At 35.0% G+C, this 22,463-nt stretch overlaps 1 protein-coding gene across 1 annotated transcript; it reads left to right on the top strand.

Moving 5' to 3' along the window:
- The first annotated feature begins 4,022 nt into the window (after window positions 1–4,022).
- Window positions 4,023–21,560, top strand: LOC120332272 (PAN2-PAN3 deadenylation complex subunit pan3-like). Its single transcript, XM_039399481.2, has 18 exons — window positions 4,023–4,694; window positions 5,191–5,315; window positions 6,146–6,251; window positions 12,396–12,848; window positions 13,240–13,365; window positions 14,217–14,405; window positions 14,856–14,971; window positions 15,058–15,220; window positions 15,824–15,982; window positions 16,069–16,185; window positions 16,252–16,371; window positions 16,459–16,588; window positions 17,875–17,989; window positions 18,355–18,467; window positions 18,709–18,838; window positions 19,239–19,382; window positions 19,856–19,915; window positions 20,402–21,560. The coding sequence occupies exons 1-18, from the start codon at window positions 4,655–4,657 to the stop codon at window positions 20,534–20,536; spliced, it is 2,541 nt and encodes an 846-aa protein (XP_039255415.2). The 5' UTR covers window positions 4,023–4,654; the 3' UTR covers window positions 20,537–21,560.
- Window positions 21,561–22,463: the final 903 nt, after the last annotated feature.

Here is a 22,463-nt window from a genome sequence, read left to right as displayed (position 1 = left end):
AACATCATCCGTCGAATGCTTTATGAAATTACTTCAATCTTATCATATCAATGTTTCGATGCACAAGAAAAGTAAAACTATCATCATTTTAGTTATTTTTTGGTCTTATTCAACTTTAGATTTGCAACATCCACCGTGTTCCCTCGAAAATAGGATGGGTGTTTTATTTCAATTTTCTTTCGAAAAATAACACAAGGGACTATTTTGAGGGGATGTTTTTTATTTTCATTCATCAAAAATAGATTACGAAGTAGACAATTACGAAATTTTCAAATATACAAAATATGAAAACCGATATCCATTTACTTATTAATAAGACGTTTTTATTCAAAAAAAAAAATAAACAATTAAAAACATACATTATTCGAAAATGAACATATCATCAATCATCATCCTCTGGAATGTCTTGCAATTCACTAGATTAATCATTTAAAACGTGTAGGAGAGATTTCGCATTATCGACTGCTGGATCTTATTTTTAGGCTAGGTCTTATTTCGGGGAAACACGGTAGCAGAATGGCTAGTTTTTCTACACTTCGTAGATAGGATTTAAATCTAAATTAAAAAATTATCGTCCAATTTGTTTATTCTAAAATTAAAGTAAATTTTTTTTAATCCAATAATTTGATGAACATCATATACGATGTAGTTTGGTTTGCAATCAAATTATGGCCCATAAAAAACAAAGTGAGAATAACATTTCATCTTCTAAACTAATGCCAAATTTCATTGGTTACAGATTGCAAAACTGGTTATATTCATCGTTTTATTTAAAGAATTGATCTCTTGCTTTACAGCATAGGTTCCCGAACTTTGTGTTGGTATGCGCCAAATCATCAGGGAAAACACTCACGGCGCACTTACACAATAAAAAAAATTCTGCCTCAATTTTGTGATCGTTAAATTTCGACTCAAGTTTGTGATCGGTAATGTGTACTTTGTCTTTCAAAGTTTGTAAACATGAAGGCCTAGGCCCTAGAGAATAAAGGCACCACTCAAATCTTCCTCTCTGTCTGATCTTCCTTTGAAATACTGAAAAAAATCGCTCTTGTTCGCTAAATTCGGTTCAGCACAGCAGATAAATAAACTGCAGCTCACGAAATTGTAGTAAGTAACGCGTAACAGAAAAGTAAACGGCATAGAAAGGTGAAAGGAATTTATTGATTCTTATTCACAGCATTTAAAAATGAAAAAAAAATAAATAAAACATTTATAACAGATGCAAATTGTAAAATATTCAATCCTATATTAGTCGTGTTTAACACAATTCTGTTAGTTTCCGGCGCGCACATATAGGGTTTTGTTTTTTATCAATTCTAAAAAAACATCGTGTTTTTAAAACAAGGGCTTGTTTTAAATCAATTTTTTTTATTGAAATACCCCTTGCATCGCCGCGAAGCTATGCCAAAACGTTGCATTCTGGCAGCTGCACACGCAGCCGGAGTTATAATTTCAAAAATGTAAGTGAAATGTTTTATTTTGACTTTTACCACTATTGCGTACATTTATCGCCATTTTATATCTCTAACAAAGTCATAAGATTTTACCCGGAGTGTTTAGCCGAGATATCAGAGAGACGTTTTGAGTAAGAAAAATCATGAAAATTAGCTCACGAGCCTACTACAACAGCAATTCAATCAAGTGCACCCTAACCTGGCCAATGTTAATTGTAAGAGTTCTCTGATGCAAAGACGCCACAACTAATCTGTTATGACGCCATAATATGGATTTCGAGGTCATGTATTGACATTTTTCTCATAAAATGAAGTCATTGTTACGGTTAATACTATTCGGTTAATTTATGCTTAACATACTTTGTTTTTAGGGTTGTAGTGAGTTTTCAAGATTATACAAACTCATTTATTAGATCGCATTTTAATTTTCGCAAGGTGGTTTCATCGCAGCAGAGTCGTTCACGTAATGGCTTACCGGTTGCGTCTTACTGCGCCAACCACTGAACTACAGCTTGAGAAGGTGTGCATGAGTCTCTATCGATATTTGTGGCGTTTTGAAAGATTTATTGCAAATAAGAAGCGCTTGGCAAGTTTTTACGTCCTTTATCTTTAATCTATTTAGTACAAAAAAATCAAACAGTACAGCCATTTTGAACAAAACAGGCAAAAAAAAACATGATTTGAAACAATTGTTTTTAAACAATTCTTTTCGAACAAGTCCCTACGCACATAGCGACTGATAGCCTGAATATGTTTTATTGATAGAATAGTTCTAGCCGCGAGGGGTGAGGTTCTCCAATAATAGATGATATTCATTTTTTATTTGTATTATTCGTATATATAAATACGATTCGTGGCAACAAAGAATAATAATTGTGTTATTCATAACCCAAAGCAGATTATCTACCACTTCAATATATGCTTCCCACTAGAGATGTATCGACTATTTTCCAGGATCTGTTAAATAAAGACAGATATATTCAGCTTTCTGATCTGATTGAGAATGTTTTAAATTAAAAGATAGGATAGTATACGAATGTTGAAATTATTTTGTATTAGTTTGATAAGATAACTAAACATTTATTTTACATGCTGATAACCAAACTGGGTTTTCTAAGCGAACGCCGAAGAGATTCTTGGGTCGGTCCAATGCATTAATCTGAGTATTTCAATAGACCGTAAGATGTGGGTCTCGAGGCACGCCAATAATACATCTGAATCACAAACATCAATTTCTCATGTTTATATTTCATATCTTTTTTCTAAAGCTGAAATAATGTGCACTGAAAATAGCTCACAAGTTAAGTATATATGGTAAAAAAACATTCATGTAGAATCAAATTGAGCTAGACAGAAATCGCCAGATTGAGACTTTCGAGGGCCTCTTCCTATTCTATAACCGAAGGCCTATGTTTCGTTTCATTCATCGCATAGTAACTTATCCAAATAAAAAAGTACATAGAAATTTGTATATACATTAGATGACATGCAAACTGGATGCAGACAAATCAAAGACCTTATTAATCGTACCATTAGTCCCAACACTAAAGATATCAACTGATACTTCGGTCGCCATTATATATACTCCAATATATCACTAGCACAGGGATGGCAAACCTTTTTTAATGAATGGGTCAAAAATTATATTTTTATCGCGGAACAGAAGAGAGTGGGTCACATATATACAATCAATGTTTATATCTATAAGAAACTTCCAAAGCAAATTTTATAATCTTCTCTTGGTGTAGTTTTGGGCTTTATTTATGCAGCACTTCTATCAGGAACTTTTTATGATATATACTCGATTTTATGAAATTAGAGTACGAAAACACGTATATGCATTAACAAAAACGTTTAGGATGTTGCGGCAAATTATTTTACGGTTCCAAAGAGTTTGGAGGAAATTCCATTCTGATAGTGTTATATTTTTTGATCAGCTTTCAACCACATTAGGGCACTTTTACACTGCCCCATTGTTTTTTCAGATTTCTAGGTTTTTATTTCAAATCTGAAAGATTTTGTTTTTTCAACGGCATTGTAGGCGAGAAACTAACAAAATGCAAAGTAGCATCTGATTCTCGTATAACCCCTAAAACAGTCTGCAAATGCCTCTCCAAAAGAGACAAGATGTTGCCAGAAATGAACAGATAGATCATTACTTATCGATCTTAAGATCGGTTTTGAAATCTTGCTTGTTTCACTGATAGTTGATGGTCCCCGTTTTTAACAACAATGCCCTTTTGATCTCAGAAAGTGTGTAATTCTGCAGTTTATTGCTCTAACCGCTAAGGCGGCTTAATCATATGTCAGAACCACTGCCTCATCCGGTTACCAGTCCATGTCAGGTATTGGACTAGTTAGCCACTTATTGTTTCAGATGCATCGACTTGATAGTGATGGAAGCCGTAACCGACCAGCGGTTACGTGAACCACCCTGTGGCGACGAGGAGTCCAACGATCCCCTCGCACATAATTCCTCCAGTGGATTCGAACCCGCGAACCCACGCGGAGTGATCAGCGATGCGGTGGCGAGTGTATTCCTAACGCTTAGCACGACGCGCCACACCGCCGGCAATTCATCAAAGCAACAATTCATAACGCAAATAAATGATATCGATTGTTTTGTCAATCTCCTCAATATCCTCCTCTTTTCGTTGTCATTTCGCATTTTACGTAAGCCATTAAGACGCAGTGCCCAATGTCTCGAGTCTATCCGAAATAACTTGATTTCAGACAATTCCACGCAGGGAAATTGGTGCGATCGCGTGCATGTTCGTTGTGCATCGGCGAAAAGGTTCGTCAATTTTTGATCAAACATAAATGCGTGAAGGGGATATATCAATTACACACACCGGTTTCTATGTGTTATTTTCGATAAAGAATTAATTGTTCAACTTCTCATAAATTACCGCCATTGACAGATTGAATTGCCGCAAGACCAATATTATTCAAAAATCAAAAACACCGTGCCGGTAACGTAGATTATTTCAGAGTGAACCATGATAAAATAGTCGTTTCCATACAGTCTGGGGACAATCATCACTTCCCTAGATTTGACTAGCCATACAATCAACCTGTCAACTGGTAATATACAGAAGAAGGATACGCACGCTGATACAATATTACGGTATTCTGGTATTAATGACTGACCTGCTGGTACTGTGAAAAACTAATGCTGTTTTAAGCTGGTGATCCGGAATATGGACGGGAATGGACAAGATCCATCACTTTTCGATCATAGTAAGATAATTCCTTTATTATGACAGTATTATGTATCACAATGGCCAAAGTACATTCTGTATGTTTTAAACCTTATCTAAGGTTTTGTTTGCTCTCCTGATTTTATAATCTGTTATTATTTATTTGTGTTTATCAATCATTTTATTGTTATGCTGATTATGACTGTATGAAGTCGAAATAAACATATAGCCTACTTATACAGTGAATTTGAGTTTGGACAAACACTGCATGTTCTTTTCTAACACCAACATGGTGGAAATCAATACCAGCATTAAGAAACATTGAAACCATAATTAGTATGGAAATTTGAATCCCAATCTGAGATTATATCCTTCGTGAGAATGTGCACGGCTCTTGCACAAAACAAAACTTCGATATAATACTGCAATAAAATATTCTTTTTGACAATCATTTTTACATATTGGTATTGTTTAAAACCTCTTGTGCTTCAATTAATGAATATCCTAACTTTTTTTATGCTTAATTTTGATTTCAGTTAACAATGCCCTCGTTGGCGATCTACCATCTTTTGGAATGGCAAAGGAATCAAAATTTCAGCAGTTGATGAGGAGCAATAGCATGACAAACAAGTCGAGGAATATATTTGAAAATTCTTCTCAAGTACAAGTCTTTTATTTTTTTATTTATATCATACTGTATGTCAGTATATTAGTTCTATTCAACTAACTGAAAAAATACAAATTTACTCTAAAACTTTGGGAATTTCCTTTAGAGTTATTGTACAGCAATACTGCAATATGACTAAAGTTAGAGATTTTCGAATGTACCTAATATTGCTTTTCTAATCTACCTAATATTGCTTTTCTAATCTACCTAAAATTGCTTTCGCAATGATCCCAAACAAAAATGGGGCCAAGTTCACAACACGACATAAGTACCTCTAGTTAGCGCGACATAACAATTTTTGCATATGTTAATCCCAACCTGACTTTGTCATTAAAAAATTATGTCACTACAACGTCACAGTAACATAATAAGGCCTTCCAAACTATACTATCTGTCATCCAAGACGCGCAGGCGATCACCCGAAATTGAGCAAGCTATTTTTCTCGGCATAATGATCCTGATATGAGAGAGATCACTAGCATTAGTGAGTTCGTTATCGTTGGCGAAGATGCCATTCCGGGCGATCGAAGGTATCCTTTGGCAAGCTTTTTGACGTGATTGTGAGGTCGTACTGACGTAATTTTTAGATCACTGAGCCAGGTGGAGGTTAGGAATGACATAAGCATAAATAGTTGTGCCACGCCAAATAGAAGTACTTACGTCGTTTAGTGAACATGCGCCCAAAAATGTGCGTTCGGAAAATTGACAAGTACTCCTTGGGAGAAGTATTCTTGCTTTTTGATTGTTGTCTAATAGTAATAACTAAATGATAAATTTATACTTCGGATATGGGTACAATTTTTTTATGTGTTGTATCATTCTAGAGCCATGAAGCTGGCCCTGATATTAGGAGTTATGCTTCATTTGAAAGACCACCTGAAGTTGATGCAGGCCTGTGTGTGGAAGCAAAAGAATTCATGCCATTGATGGGTAGCTCTATTTTCATTGTTCAATAGGTCTTCCATTATAATTGCTTTTATATTTATCCATTGTAACACTAGACAGCTAGATGAGTAGTAATTTGGACCTGCAGTTTTGTTTTTTAATTTTCTGTGATTTGGGTTTGCTCTGCTGGGCATGAAAGAATGAGGTTGTATGCAAAACTAGTTTCATACTTTAGGGCTAGGATCGGCAAACTGCAGCCTGCGGGCCAAATGCGGCCCGCAAAGTAATTTGTTGCGGCCCTCGAACGACCCGACAATACATAAAACAAAAGTTTATCCTAAAATTTTTGTCTCTACACGGATTTATGTGGTAACAAGTCTGCTGTAGAACGCTTGTTTTATAATAAGTAGCGACAGTTGTATGTCGTTCGAGTTAATGTTGATTTTCAAAAATTTTAAAATGTCTGAGAAACGGTGGGGAATTCGGGACGAGGGTCAAACATTCCAAAGTGCTTGGAACGAAAATATTTTTCTTGAGCATTTCCAAACCAGTTTGCTCGATATGCCCAGCATCGCAGATATTGAGGGATTCAATGTTACAAAACGTGTCTCTGAAAATTCGACCCCGAGATCCAGAACTGTGCCACATCTCATCTCTGCGACAGTGCAAAACATGTATCGTAATCATGTTGGAAGCATGTTCGGAAGCTCATATTACTGTGAGCAGCTTTATCTAAAATGCAATACAATTGGATTAAATTTTGTAATCGCTTGTCAGATCGTCATTTGGACGACGTACCGTGGGCAAGTTGCCATTAAAACATCATTCACATTGATAATAAGTAAATAAAAAGAATGCATTGTTGGATAACATATAAAAAAGACCACATACACGTCTCATTGTGGCAAACTTTTAACGCAGCAATAGAAGGTGCAAATGCGCGATAATTTGAAGTTCAATGTGGAGATTGTTCGAAGGCGGAAATATTGCGGCCTGCTCGCTAACGAAAAAGTTGATATTTGGCCCGTAGGTATATGAACATAGCTGACCACTGCTTTAGAGAGACTGTTGTTAGCTGCACTGGTTGCTGTTAGAATCTTGCTAATCATTTCATTTTGAAGCTTTTTGGAGCCTAAAACTTCTTATTAATCTTAAGATATCAGTTTTACATATTTTGTGATCACACTAGCCTGCCAGAGCACAGGCTATATAGTATAGACCAGTGATTCCCAGAGTGGGCGATATCGCCCCCCGGTGGGCGAAAACGATACAGAGAGGGCCAAAAAGTTGAAGGGGGCGATTTCGCGAAACCTGTTTTTGCTCGGCGCATCGTGCGCATAATTCTGTACTCTGTGTGCTTTGCAGGATTAAATCACGTGGTCGATTATCACACGTGAAAGGATTGCTGGACTCGTCTTCGCAGTAAGGTACGGTAGTTTGTGTATTCCAGTGGCGGCAAAATACGGCCGGAGTAAAATAATCTGGCCCGGGACGATTCACTGAATGGACCTATCTCCGACCTTTGACCTCGAAAATTCTTCCTATACTTTACCATTTTATAATTTTCGGTGCTTATTTCAAGAGTGGTTTTGTGAGTTGTTGTCTGTCAAATGGGGTATTTGTTTCAAACTATCATTCTAATTCATACCATTCAACAATCTGTTTTTTAAAAGTACCGAAAAAGAGTTTTAGCCTAGTCTATTACAGCTATTTCTACACTAATTTTTGATTACTGTATTTAAACTGAAACTCATAGAAAGACAAAGTAATCATTGACTTATATGATTTATATTTAAATTTCGGAAAAATAACTAAAAACTAACGAATATAATTCAAAAACGCAAAAATGAGGTAATGTTCACGACCACGCCTGGAAATCTGTCCGAGTGAGTGTGTCTGAGCGGATGCGAAAGGGGGCATTGTTACGTTTATTTTTGCATCTTGCTGATTGGCCAATGTCACGAAGTAAACAAGGAAGTCTATGCCCGGGTAAACATCTAAACGGCGGTTTTGACGATGAATTTATTTTATTTATAATCTATGCTCGAGGAGTAAATTACATTTTTTTACGTAACAGAATTTTTCGTGAGACACGTTTAGACTAAATTTTATTATATCCCTAAAATTCTATTGAACAGTTAGCTACTCGTTTAACGAGCCTACAATTTATTTATAATTAGACAAATGGAAACACAAAGAAAAAAAGTTGATGCTGAGGGCAGGGGTTCAATAGCGCAGTTAATATTCGAATATATTGCAATGCAATAAAGAAAAAAAAATTCATATTCTTTTCGAGAGATTCATTACTGCGTAATTTTTGTAAGAATGTATCTTATTAAAGAAAATCTTTATCAAAATTTCACAAACCATGCAAGAATATTCACTTAATGTTTGGAAGTACATATTTGTGTTAACAATTATTTTCGAAAATGGACATTACAAAGAACAATTAAAGAACTGGGATTAGTGATGCCTATTTAGAAAACGTTCCAATCTTGGCGTCGTAAAGCTATCAAGCGGGATGCAGCAACAAGACAGTGTCACATTAAATGTCATTGTAATGATTTTTTAATAAGACGACTAAGTTGAGTTCACGAATTGTCGCAGTTTTCGCGCGCTGTTCCGTTTTCAACTTTTAAACAATATATGCGACCCGCAAAAGACTAGCAACCCTAAATTTTGTCTCACGAGCGACATAAAATTTGCCGACCCCTGGGCCGCAGTCGATAGTCGGTCACAGCTTTTTCCACATCAGAGTCCATGAGTCCAAAAACAAATAGCTGATTAATTCTATAGACTGGTGATCGGACTGGAGGCCGTGGTGGGATGAGGAATCGGGGATGAATTTTACCGAAGTATTTTGGTGCAGGTCATCAGGCTGTAGGAATGAATGAGATGTACGAAAATCATTATTATAACTTTGGGAAAATTACCTTTGTTTCCATTATTTTAGTGTGAAATGGGGTGAATTTAGGGAGTGAAATGCTATGAGGTAAGAGTACACAGCTGTTTTTGAGGAGGTAGAACCCTGGATTCTTTCATTTCCGACCTATTATATGCTGAAAAAGGGGTTTTGAGCCGGGCTACTATTGCTATCAAAACAACGAAATCGCCTTTCCATCAGTAAACGGGGTAATTTCAGATATAATAAAAAAACTCGCTAAAGAACACCAAGCTCATTCATCTCATTGAAACACTATAAACTATGATTTGTCTTTTTATTTGGTCTGTAACATACTCGTTTATGACTTTACATTTTTTGTAGTGGCGGGGGGGATGAAGTTGTATAAACTACTGTAGGGGGGCGATGGTCAAAAAAGTTTGGGAACCACTGGTATAGAGAACAAAAATATTCCTGAGTATGAAGTTGGGGGCTGTAGAGAAATGAGTTATGCTTTTAGTGTTATGTATTAGGTCACTTAGGTGTCTTAATTCAGTATGCAGCGAGGTAAGTAGATATGTCTTCTGTGATTGGTCAAGGATGCATGCAGTTAATGACTTAAATTTATTAGCTGTTGATAAAACAAACTAGGTAGTTGTCTATTTTTGCAGAGAATGAACCCCTAATCTGTTTGCCACTGTGGAGTTTTTGAATGGAGTGGCAAAGCATATGACAACAATATTAGAGAATAAAAATATGTGCTACATAGCGGGAGAATTTGTAACTAAGATTGGTTAAATGTGAGAAAGGTTGGCGAGACTCCTGCATTCTTGCCATCTAACAATGCAATATAACAAGCTTTATTACGGCCCTTTTTAAGTACCTTTTACTGGGAATGAATTATGTAAGGGTCATTATGGTTGAATCATCTGTTGTCAACCTTTTTACTATAATGGGTCTGGTCAAAAGCAAAATAAAAATATTCATTGCCTTCAATAAAATGTGATATGACTGAGAAATTATATAAATAAAATTATCGAAATTTTTTTGGTATGCCGAGTATTATTCAAGTGGCAAACGCATTTATATATGTTTTTATAAAATGGATATGCTGTATTGACATATAATGAATCGATGCCATAATATCGTTCTACACTGGCTTACCTTTATATTTAACCTTATATATATCTACACAGCTGCAGCTATTGTCTATTTAAAGGTAGTCTATCTCCAAACAATACATTATTAGACTGCTGTTTTGATATAAATATAGATCCAGAGAGAACAAAGTTTTCTCATCACTTACATCGACCTACAACATGTAAAACTAATCTCATGTAGGGCACTGTAAAATAAGCATTCGCCTTGTAACAATTCATAAAATCCACCATTGTGAAATTTTTTTTGTCATTGTACCTTGCATTCATTGAAAGGAAATCAAATTTGAACCACGAATGCTGGTGACAATAGTTCCATCTATGACTACTTTTTCATGCTGTGACTCATTTGCCACATACTGTGCATCATACTTTTTAGTAGGATGCTACGAAACATTGTACAATATTCAAAATTCATGTTGACTTTATTTAGTTGCAGTTGGAAGTATAAATTACATGAAGCCTAAGATCTGATCTAAAATTTGATCATATTCTGAATTAGTCGGCACAGTGTTATTTATCGGTAGTTGGTGTGATAATGTGTTGCCAATAGAAAAGCATGGTTCACATTTTGATGTTTATGTAATTTAATTTATTGCAAATGTTGGCAGTCAGCTCAAGAGCTTAAGGTAGATCAGACACAATTGCTGTTCAGCTGCTCTGTGTAGAAACATTATCTTCTTTATAGAAGCGATAAACTTTTGTATACTAAGTTCAAGTTTTTCTTTCCTACATAACTATGTAGATGAATTGTAGTAGTATCTTTAATCAGCCTTCACAATTATTAATCTCTGAGAGAGAATGTGAAATCAAATAAAATTGACTTTATGGCTATTTGCATAATATTTTGAAACCTGGAGTTTTGCTTTTTGATCAACTTAGAAGAGATTCTGATAATTTTAGTCTTGCTATGGCTCCATAAACAGCCATGAGACATTCAAATATAAGATAATTTTGAATCAGCTCATGTCTTTGAAATCACTCAGGATAGAATATCCTATCACAATTTTGAGGGAAAATAGGTCATTGATGTCATTTTAGCATGTACAGTGGTTAGTCATCTAATGCTGGTAACATGGAAACTTAACCAGATTCTGAGTGTTAAGACCAGTTGTTCCCAACCTTTTTTATTGAATTCCTCCATTTGCCTATTTTGAAAACTCTTTATTCCTACTTTATTTGCCCAACCGAAGTGACACTTCCATTTATGTACAGTTGTTCATTAGGTGTTCAGAAATAGATATTTTATTATTACTAAAAAATACAGAATTTGTAATGCTACAGTGAATGCAAGGCGGAAGTCCTCCTCAAAGAGGTTGAATACCTCCCCTTGAAACGTTGGTTCAGTCTGGACTGGAAAGACATTCTCTAGTGTTGTGTATGCAATCATTGAAGGGAATTGCATGCTGGTATCTGTATAACGATACTTGAATGGCTTAACTTTTAATTTTGTTGGGAGTTTGATGATTCTGATATTAGAAAGACTTTTCTAGGACAGTCTATAATTAGTGTTGCAACAATTCATAGACCAGACCAGTGGTTTTCATACTTTTCATGTTTGCAGCACACATACATTATAAAGTTTCTTTTGGGTATTAACAAGCTTGGTGTGGGAAGGTATTTAAAAACAATTTGCAAGTTAATATACTGGTATGATATTCAACATTTATTATACTTGGCAACAGCTATTATTATTGAGAGTGCACACAGATTATGTGCATATTATTTCAATACACGTTGCGTTGTGCGTTCTGAAAGGTGCAATGTTCAAGTAAAACAAAAGGACAGTAAGTGGGATGAACAATATAAGTTTAATTTACATATAAGCACAAAATGTTTGTGACACACATGGGTCTCTTTAATGGCACACTAGTGTGCTTAGCATACAGTTTGGGAATGTCTGTCCCAGCAGGGTGAAAGCACTTTAGCACTTTATTTCTACAACCTTATTTTTAGCTTTCGCACGATTTTTATTTGTTATTAAGTCGTATTGATCGTATGAAAATACATAGAAAATTTATTTCAATCCCCCTGTCATATCTTGCTTTTTTTTTTAAATTGGATCAATAAATGTTTGATATTTTTTTTATAAAGTTATCTGCATATTCTATTTTTATCAATGCAATGAAATGAATTTATACTATTATGCAGCTCCTCAACCTATGCCACAACCTTCATTTTCATCGACTATAAACTCGTTCGAGTCCCTGAGTCTCTCTGGACAAAATGGGGTGAACAATGTTGCCGATATGCCTGGTATTAGACCGAACCCTGCAGCGAGGGAGTTTGTTCCTCGAAACCAGTCAGCTCCGAACTTGCGTCTCTCGCAAATGCAACAACAGTCACCAATGCAACCGCCAGCACCTGCCATTCCAGGCATCAGAGAATTTATTCCAAGTTCAAGAATATCGCAAATGGGAAATCACCCGAATGGAGTAGTTCAACAGCAGCCTCCTGCAGCATTTTTATCACCACAAGCTCATAGGTTTGTTTCTCCAAATAATGCACGAGCCATGGGAGATCAGGAATTGAACATGTCTATGATGACCAATGCTGGAATAAGGAAATCTAATTCTCCTCTAATGGAAAATATTATGATAGCAGGTACAGTCAGATTTTAATACTAGGATGGATGTGTGAGCTATTGTGAATATATGAACCAAACGTTTTATTATTATGGGACTTCATTCAATGCTAGTTTTAAACCGTTATACTTGTGACATTTTACACACAAAGCATGACATTTATATAATCAATCCAAGACTCATTTTGATTTCTCATTGGATGATATTGATAATGCAAATACCACATTCGATAAATAAATTTTTGGTATATTCTCATTCTTTAACACAGATGATTGAATAGCTTACCAATGTGGTTAATATTTTTAATTTGTTCAATGGAATCAAATTGATTTGCTCAAATTTTTATATACTTGCTCGAAAATTATTCGTAAATTCCTTTATATCAGTTGAATTGTATAAAATCATTACAGGGGGCCAAATATCTTCACCCGTTACTAGTATGGAGCAACTTGGCAACAGTGTATCTTCACACCATCAGTCTACTTTTTATGCAGGTGGCGACAGTGATTCTTCATTGACTGCTAGTCCTCATGCAGGTAAGATTTAAAACAAGTAAAATTGTTTTTTGCTTTTATTATATCTGGGGGTTTGTTAGCAAGTATGGTATACGGCGGGTGAACACAGAATTTTCAATGAAATTATTATCGCAATTAATTAATTCCTACTTTCATTTTGATTTTGGCATATTTTGGAATTGCTATTTATAAATGGAAATGTTCAAGATATTTCAGATGTATTGAGATATATATAAGGACATTTATTTTTATTATTTTGAAATTATAATTAATAAATTGAAATATTAGTCGATTGTTTTGATGTTTATATTCATTCACTTGTATACATGCCTTATTAGGAGTAGCTAGCACTTTCAATTTATTTCATTCACTTGTATACATGCCTTATTAGGAGTAGCTAGCACTTTCAATTTATTTCACTTAGCCAAATCGAAAGTCAATACATTTGAGCTAAAGAATAGTTTGAGGTGGTTAGAAGAAAATTTTAATAGATTTCTATCAAGAAGAGCTTTTGCTCAAGAAGAAAAAGAAAAGCAGGAAAGAAACGAAACTTCAGGTAGCCAAGTTATTAGGTATACAAATATTACTTGCAGACAGTGTGGAAAATATTTGACGCTTGTCGCTTTGAAATAAGTAGAACTTTATTTGACTAGTCATCTATACCAGTAGGCATGAGAAAATATGTCATGAAATTTGAAATGAAGGTTATAGAAATATAATAAGTTCTATGTAAGTGTAAGATTTATTTCAGGACAGAATCTGTTTTAGTGTGTGCACGAGTGAGGGTTCTCACATTAATTTGATAACTGGTTGAAAATTGAATCTTATGGAAAAAATAGCTTCATAATTGATATTTCTGTCATCAATTCCAGGATACTTGCCAGCAACTTCTTCGCCTTTTGCTCATCACATGTTACCAAATGGTTCCAGCAGTAATATGACACAACTCATGGGACAAAGAACATCGACTGACACTCCTGACCGGTCATCGCCGCTTCAGGCTCGACGAGCAGCAAGTCACGTCGGTCATAGATCATCACCTTTAGAACCAATAAATACCGGTAAAGTACTTATTCATTGTTCACTACACTAGTAGTCCATAATTTGTATTAGTTAGCTGAGGCAGTAGGAGCATCAGCTAGCAGTATTAGGCTGGGCGGTGTGGCACATCATGCTAAGCATTAGGAATACCCTCGCTACCGCACTCCTGATTACCATGCGTGGGTTCGCAGGTTCGAATCACATGAAGGGTTAATTATGTGCGAGATGATTGCTGGACTCCTCATCGCCATAGGGTGGTTCACGTAACCGCTGGTCGATTACGGCTTCCTCCACCATCAAGTCCATGCATCGGAAAACAAATAATTGGCTAACTAATCCCATACCCGACATGGACTGATAACCGAACGAGTGGTTTGCCATATGCCGTTCTATCGTTTTTCCTCTCCACAGGATAAATATCTAAATTCTATCCTATTACGAATGTTTTGTTCACATTCCAAAATTTTCAGACCTCCACCCACAACCCACAGTGGATGGAGATATGCAACGTGGAGTGGCACAGGAAAATTTCGGCGGCACAACATATTTCTTTACACAAAATCAAAAAAGGCAAAATATATCCATGGTAATTCTTAAAATGTTCCATAAATTCTTATACCAATTCAATGATTTCTTTTGACAATGCCGTGAGCGATAATTGAAACTTTTCAGGTCATGCCTACATTTCATGCATTTACTGGATCACCACCTAGCGTTGAATACATGAAACAACGGGTTAATGCTCCGTCTTTCTTCATGCCTAATGAACTACGGCAATCTATATTACGAAAACAAACCTTGACAATGTTAACAGTGGATGCAGAACAGGACTCGAGTATGTACTCTTTCAGTATTTTTTCCAAACTTCATCAGTATTTACTAAATTGAAAAGAAATAATTCATGTTATTGCACCAAGTCACTTTATATTTTAAAATCTTTATTCAAATAAGAATTCATGACAGAAATATAAATGCAGTTATGATGGGTAAAATATTGCTTTTGGGCGTAAACTAGTGAGATTTCTGTAGCATGATAAATAATCAAAATATCTCTATCTTATTGAATTGATAAGTTGGATTGGAGTCTAGTATGTGGTGTGCACCGCCTGGTGCATACAAGGTATAACAAGGTGAGTTCGTGGCCTCGTTAAAGACTGAAAAATGTCAAAACATAAGCAAAAGCACCGACCATACATAACGCCGGACTAAATCAAGAACAAAGCTTTATCACACTAGATACAAAGGGGGTTGTGAGATTGGAATTTAAAATGATGCTCGATAACACCCCAAGTTTCTCATCTTTTCCACATTAGGTGGTAACATAATGTAAAAATATCATGTAAATCGTTGTATATGAATCCTCCGGGCTTACAGTGAAAATATACCTCATTTCCTTTTTTCCTTTTCATGTTCATCAACGTTTTCTCTACAAATCCAGGTGTACCTGCTGAGGTTGACAACTATCACAGTTTATTTCCATTAGAACCTATAGTAGATACTCCAATGCAGAAATCCAGCACATTTAGTTTTGTAACATCATGTTATAAAGCGATAAAATATAAGGATGGACTACCTTACTGTTTGAGGAGAATACATGGTAAATAGGATGATCATGATTTTTAACCTGTTATACTGCTTTCTAATATGACTTTGATCTGAATTCATTTCTTTTGCCGCGTCCAGGTTTTCGACAGGTCAATCAAAAGTGTATGGTTCTTGTTGAAATGTGGAAAAAAATTCAGCATGCAAACATTGTTATGTTGAGAGAAGTTTTTACGTCAAAAGCATTTGGTGAACACTGTAAGTATTTATTTTAGTTACATACCCAATACGATTTTATATACAGTAAATGTGATCTACTTTCAGCGTTAATATTTTCCCATGACTATCATGCTGATGCTGAAACATTGATGTCTAGACATTTTCAAAATCCAAATAATAATTACGCATCAAAAACAAAGTGGAACAATAATGGAGGAAAGTCAGGTATTAGAACAGTTCTATTACTGTTGTGTTCATATCATGGACTTTGATTGTTTTATTTATATTTCTGATGTTTTCTTGACAATGTAGGTTTACTCCCGGAGAGTTTAATATGGACTTACGTTGTTCAGTTAACTTCAGCTCTTCGTTGTATACACTCTGCTGGTCTTGCATGCAGAGTTATGGATCCAACTAAAATAATCATAACAGGAAAATCGAGGTTAGTAATTTTATTGCTACTATTCCATTCCAGGAAGAATCTAATTAGATAAATCCAAGCCTCAATGAAAGAATAACTGGGTCAGAACGTTTCCCAACCGTGTCAGATCAGTCAGACTTATGATTCGAATCAGCTATCTCAGTATTTATTATTATAATACTCAGAAGTTGTCCAAAATTTGCATATTCGGAAATTGAGAAAGCAAATTATATTTGAATGCTTTATACATTTTTCAGTTGATGCAATAAACAGCATATATGTATTATCTGGAAATAAAACATCTGGCAGCAATAACATTTTAGCATCGATTAATTATGTATATTTAATTCTATATTAGGCCTACTCAGCCCCTTTAGTGCTATGAGCCACGACCTTTCTTACCAAACTAAAATACCGGTCTACAAAAAGCCATTTTATTCACATAAAATCCATCAGGGCAATAATTTTTCCTTTTTGAGTAGGGAGGGGCACACTATTGGGTGTTGGGAGAATTTTGACAACTTTTTAGTGGGCTGTTTGTAAATTTCCTAACATCAAACCAAGTAATAAAGTATTGTGTGTAACTTTTCTGAGACATCTGAAGGGTTTACATTATTTCGAATGTGTAGAACTACTATTATTCTCGATTTTATAAATATTTTAACGGGGAACGACAGCACTGACATAATGAATGATTTGGGTTACCAATTCACTCCTATAAATTTTTTCAATGTTTTTTCTCGCTGATAATCGCACAGTAACTTCAACATTTACGGTAACTAACATGCAGTTCTACCCCAGAGATAGGATACTTAAAAAATTGATTCTTGTCGGGCACAAGACTCAATTCATGCGGGATAATGAGAACTGGCGGAATTATAACTTACAAACATTAGGATGTAGATGTCCAAAATAATCACATAAAAATCACGAAATAGACTAAAAAATTCAATTAGTCTGCTTATCATGTCGCGGCTGCCGGCTGTATATTCAAAAGAAAAATTCACATATATATATAGATAATAAATATATAAACACTATGTACGAAAAAATAAAACCACGTTAGGGTCAGAATGAAGTTGACAAGCTATGTTGTGTTTGGAAAATGATCTTAATCTCTCAATGATGCAAATACAAGGGCAATTGTTAATAATTAAAACATATATAGGGAGAGGGCTCAATATAATCATACATTCTATATTTTATTTTTATACTCTAAGCCCAGAATATGTGGAATCGGCGCTATTTACTTTTCTCACTAATCTTTCATGTCTCTGCAACTCACTTGTAATTTCATTTATTTCCAGGTTACGAGTCAATGGTGTGGGAATATTTGATGTATTAGGATATGATAGTTCACATTCCAATCCAAGAGCTCACATGCCACAGTATCAGCAAGATGACCTAGTTGCTTTGGGAAAAGTAAGTTCAACTCAAAAAAAAGTATCAACATAGAATTTTCTTGGACACAATGGGGATTTATATTGATTGAGTTGTTTCAACTATGTTGTGCCTGTCACAATAATTAATAAACTGAAGTTTGTTTATAACAGTAACCTTGCAAATCTGCCTCAAGTCCCTAGTATATTTGCTATGAATTCTGTTTCACAAAGCTGTGTACAGCAACATGCTCACCAGCTGAAATATGTCTGCATTATTACAAAAAGTTCGATGGGTGGGTGTCCACATCTAATTCACTATAAGATGCAAAATTTATTCTGGTAGGACATCAGACTCGTATTGGAAGTCTGTGTATGAAATTACCAATCTCTTTTTGAATATTTCAGGTTGTTCTTGCACTGGCTTGTAATTCTGTAGCAGCTTTTCAGAGAGACAACTTTCCGCAATCTCTTGAGCTAGTTGTAATGAATTATTCGACGGATTTGAAGAATTTCATTCTGTGCGTAGTTTGTTTATTTTTTATATTGCCTCACTTCACAATATTTTCCTCAAAGATAAACGAGTAATGAACTAATTTATGAACTGATTTTAAAAACATCAGACTTCCTACAATGCACTTTCATCTACCTTGGTTCAATATAATAGACGTTGTAGATTTTACACAAATTGTGGAAGCAATTGAAATGATAATTTAATAAAACATTGTCTTGCTATGCCATAATAGTTCAATTCTGTTTCAGGTATTTGCTGACACCTCAACAAAGACCAAGAAGCGTAAACGACATCATGCCAATGATTGGTGCAAGATTTTATACACAACTTGACTCGTCAATAATGAGAAGTGACGTTATCGAAAATGAACTAGCCAAGGTATAGTCTTCAATGTAAAGTGGAGTTTAATAAAGTTTTACTTCTGAAATATGTTCTGAATATGTTGAATTTAGTGACAATTCTTTTCAATAGTGAAAATAATGCAGATAGAAAAGTTATAAGCAGCTGCTTTAAATCTATACTGCAAGTTTTTCATGACGGGACGCTGGTAAATCCGATCCATTTTAATAACAGAGTTACTGTCCTGGATAGTCAGCTGCTTAACTGTTCCTATATTCAACCAAGACACTGTTTCACTGTGTAGTATGCAACATTCTTCTTTTTATTTTACCATATCCATAATTGATGACAATTGCTATTAATTTATAAAACAACTCACATATTTTCCTAACTATTTTGTGTGGTATTCAGTAATCTCATATCACTATATATATTGCAGGAGGTCGAAAATGGCAGATTGTTTCGAGTCATTTCAAAACTTTGCATCATTAATGAACGACCGGGATTAGGAATGGAAAGAGATTGGTCAGAAACTGGAGACAGATATCTTCTTAAACTTTTTAGGGACCATGTTTTTCACCAGGTATATCAAACCATAAATTGTTATTCTACCATATTTTGTGATGTACAGATTTTTTTTGTGTCTTTTTAGTGATGTTTGGAGGCAATTGAGTCGCTCGACTCTATTATGATGGTAAATTTGTGTCAGTAACGCAGTAGTAATGAATAAATGAACAATTCTGGATGATTGATCTCGGATAAAAATTGTAATAACATATATCAAATGCAAACTAGGGATATTCAAAGAGGGAAAAAAGGGAGTTTAAGACTGATAATATTCGAAATTGGAGTTTTATGAATCTAGATACCAAGATTGGTGTTATTCTATTTTGAATTTGACTTTTTTCTGGTCAAAATCGTATTTTTTTATGATTCTGCTTCAAAATGCACTCAATTTTTCAAATAAATATAAGGTCATTCATAGAATGCTGAACTATTTGCATATATTTCATACATCCTTCAAGCTATCTTTTAATGGAGCTTTCATTTTCCTAGGTTTCTGAAACTGGTGCACCATGGATTGATATGGCTCACATTGTGCAATGTCTAAATAAGGTAATGTTTTTCAATGTCATATCAGTATGTAATAATGATGTGGTGGAATGAGAAATTAAAATATGAAAATATTTCCTGTTAATAACCAGTTTACACAAAACTATTGAAAAGACCATACCTGTAGTCATTCAGATGATTTTCTGATGTTTCACGGTGCTGTGGGTGGGCACATTGTGCCAAGTGTTAAGAATACGCTTACCATCACAACTCTGATTACCTACCTAGAGTTGGTTTGCAGTTTTGAATCCAGATAAATATGTGCAAGATGGCATCCTCCGCCAAAGAGTTCTGTATATCGGTCGCCACATACATAAGCCTCTATATCAGCTTTTCTCTAAGTATGAAAAAATCTTATCATTCATGAAATTATTTAAAGTGTTCTGTATATGTTACATCATTTGTTTGCAGTATTCCGGCCTTTTCATATTGCTATTGACAAAAGTTGTCTCGTTTTCATAAAATTCTTATATTTCATTTCACTTTTAGTTGGACGCAGGGGTACCGGAGAAGATTTGTTTGATGTCGAGGGATGAACAAAACGTTCTTGTTGTTTCTTATGCAGACTTGAAAAAGGCTTTAAACAAATGTCTTGAGGAACTAACTTCAGTGCAAGAACACTGAAGGAACTTGGGATTTTTGCATTTACCAAGCATTATACATTGACATCCCAATACTTTATTGCTGGATATGTGATTTATTCATACTTGTGCAAGAAGTTTTCATTTCCACAAACATTTTTGTACAAGTACACAGAATATGCTGCTATTTTTGTGCCGACTGTCCATGTTTTTCATAGTTGTGTATTTTTATCATTTCAGCGGCATCTTGATTTTTTTCCTTTTTTGTGTCATGAAATTTTTCTATTTTTTTTCATAACATTTTTTGATTTTGTTAAATATGGATTTTTATATGTGATTATGGTCTTAAGGCCGGTGTTTTATGAATGGTTTCAGGAGTTGCTTCAGGCTGATGCACCACTTAATATTCATTGGTACAACTGCAGTCAACTAACTGTTCACTTATTTTAATATAGAGAATAACGTTGATTTTAACACTGAAGAGATACCACAATAACAAAAAAATGTATTTTAGTACATGTTCTCGAAAAGTAGCTTCTATGGCCATTGGGGAATTTGGGGCACCTTCTCTACAAAGCGACATTTTCATTTCAACCTCACAGTACTGCCAAATGTTTATTGTTAGGTCCTTTCACTTGATCGAGAAAGTACTGATTTTTTTTATTTTTTGCCTTATTTTACTTTTTTGGTGTTTTTAAATTATTGTCATATTATTTTGTTACATGGTATAAACAGGATTACTATTTTTTCTGGAACTTTTGTGCGGAATTCCATATTTCCCCATGACTTGGTATACAATTCGGGCCCTGATGGAAAATATATTTTTGTCTGAATAGTCTTTTCATTCAGCATCAGACAGGTACCTATAGGAATTCTTCCACAGGGCTTAGCTTTTCCCACCATTTCCAGACCACCTTTACTGTGTCATTAGTTTTCCTTGTTGTTTTATATTTGAATGTTTTCCTGTTTGTACCTCCTGACAAAGGTATCAGCGTGAACTTATCTCCTATTGAAAACATCTCTCTTGTTTCAAGGTTTTATACAATAAATAAAAACTAATGGGACAATGACTTTTTTACTATGTGTAGAAATAGCTGTGTTCCAATCATTTATTGTCCGAAATAGCACCTGCGACAGGCATGTCTAATTCAGTGGAAACCTTAGGAAAAATATTGGTAAAGGCATTTTCGGACGGTCAATTTAATAATCCTGAAATTTGCCAGTTTCCTCATCTATTACTGTCAAAACGACGCTCAAAAATTATTAAGGTTTATTAAGTTTGTCCGACTATAGCCTTAGACAACTTTTGACCCCATATATTATCTGTGACAGAATACTGATTAAATTTAGAAAAGTTAAGTGAATTCAAGTACCCTGGTAAACGTGTGGCAATTTTGGCAGGCAAGTCGTGTAAGACAATAGTTATTGAACAATATATCCGTCAAGTTTAAGTATATATATATCATATTCTTTGCCCTGGCAAGCATTTGGATTTAATAGTCAACAATCAGTAAGAATCCTTTCGTCACAAAATCGTTTCCAAATGTAGGATCGCAATACCGTCCCCCTAAAAAAATAAAATCATTCTTCTGTATCATAGATAGTACGTTTGCGTAGCTTGAAATGCTTTTTAGACCCTAAAGACTAATAAAAACCCGCATATTCCAGCGTTCAATCGGACCCTCTAGCTGTTTCGATCCAACTTGGCAAATAAAAATTTCAGAACCCCCCTTCTGGCTACGCCCCTGACTGGCACGAATACTCCGACTAGTAGGTCTGCTTGTTGGAGGTCCTGGTCAAGATAACCCGTTTTGAGACAAAATGCGGTACATCTGTAGTAGCAGGTGTGGACTAGGCGATAATTTTATTCCGATTTTCTTTATTTTAGTTCTCTTAAGAGTTCGGGGACTCTCTGTGTTAGCTGAGTGAATATACCATGGAGCGCCCTTCTACTACGTTCTGGTTTTCTC

This window comes from Styela clava, chromosome 13 (genome assembly GCF_964204865.1).
Source record: "Styela clava chromosome 13, kaStyClav1.hap1.2, whole genome shotgun sequence".
Taxonomy (NCBI): Eukaryota; Metazoa; Chordata; class Ascidiacea; order Stolidobranchia; family Styelidae; genus Styela; species Styela clava.
This window is presented reverse-complemented; position numbering and strand designations above follow the sequence as displayed.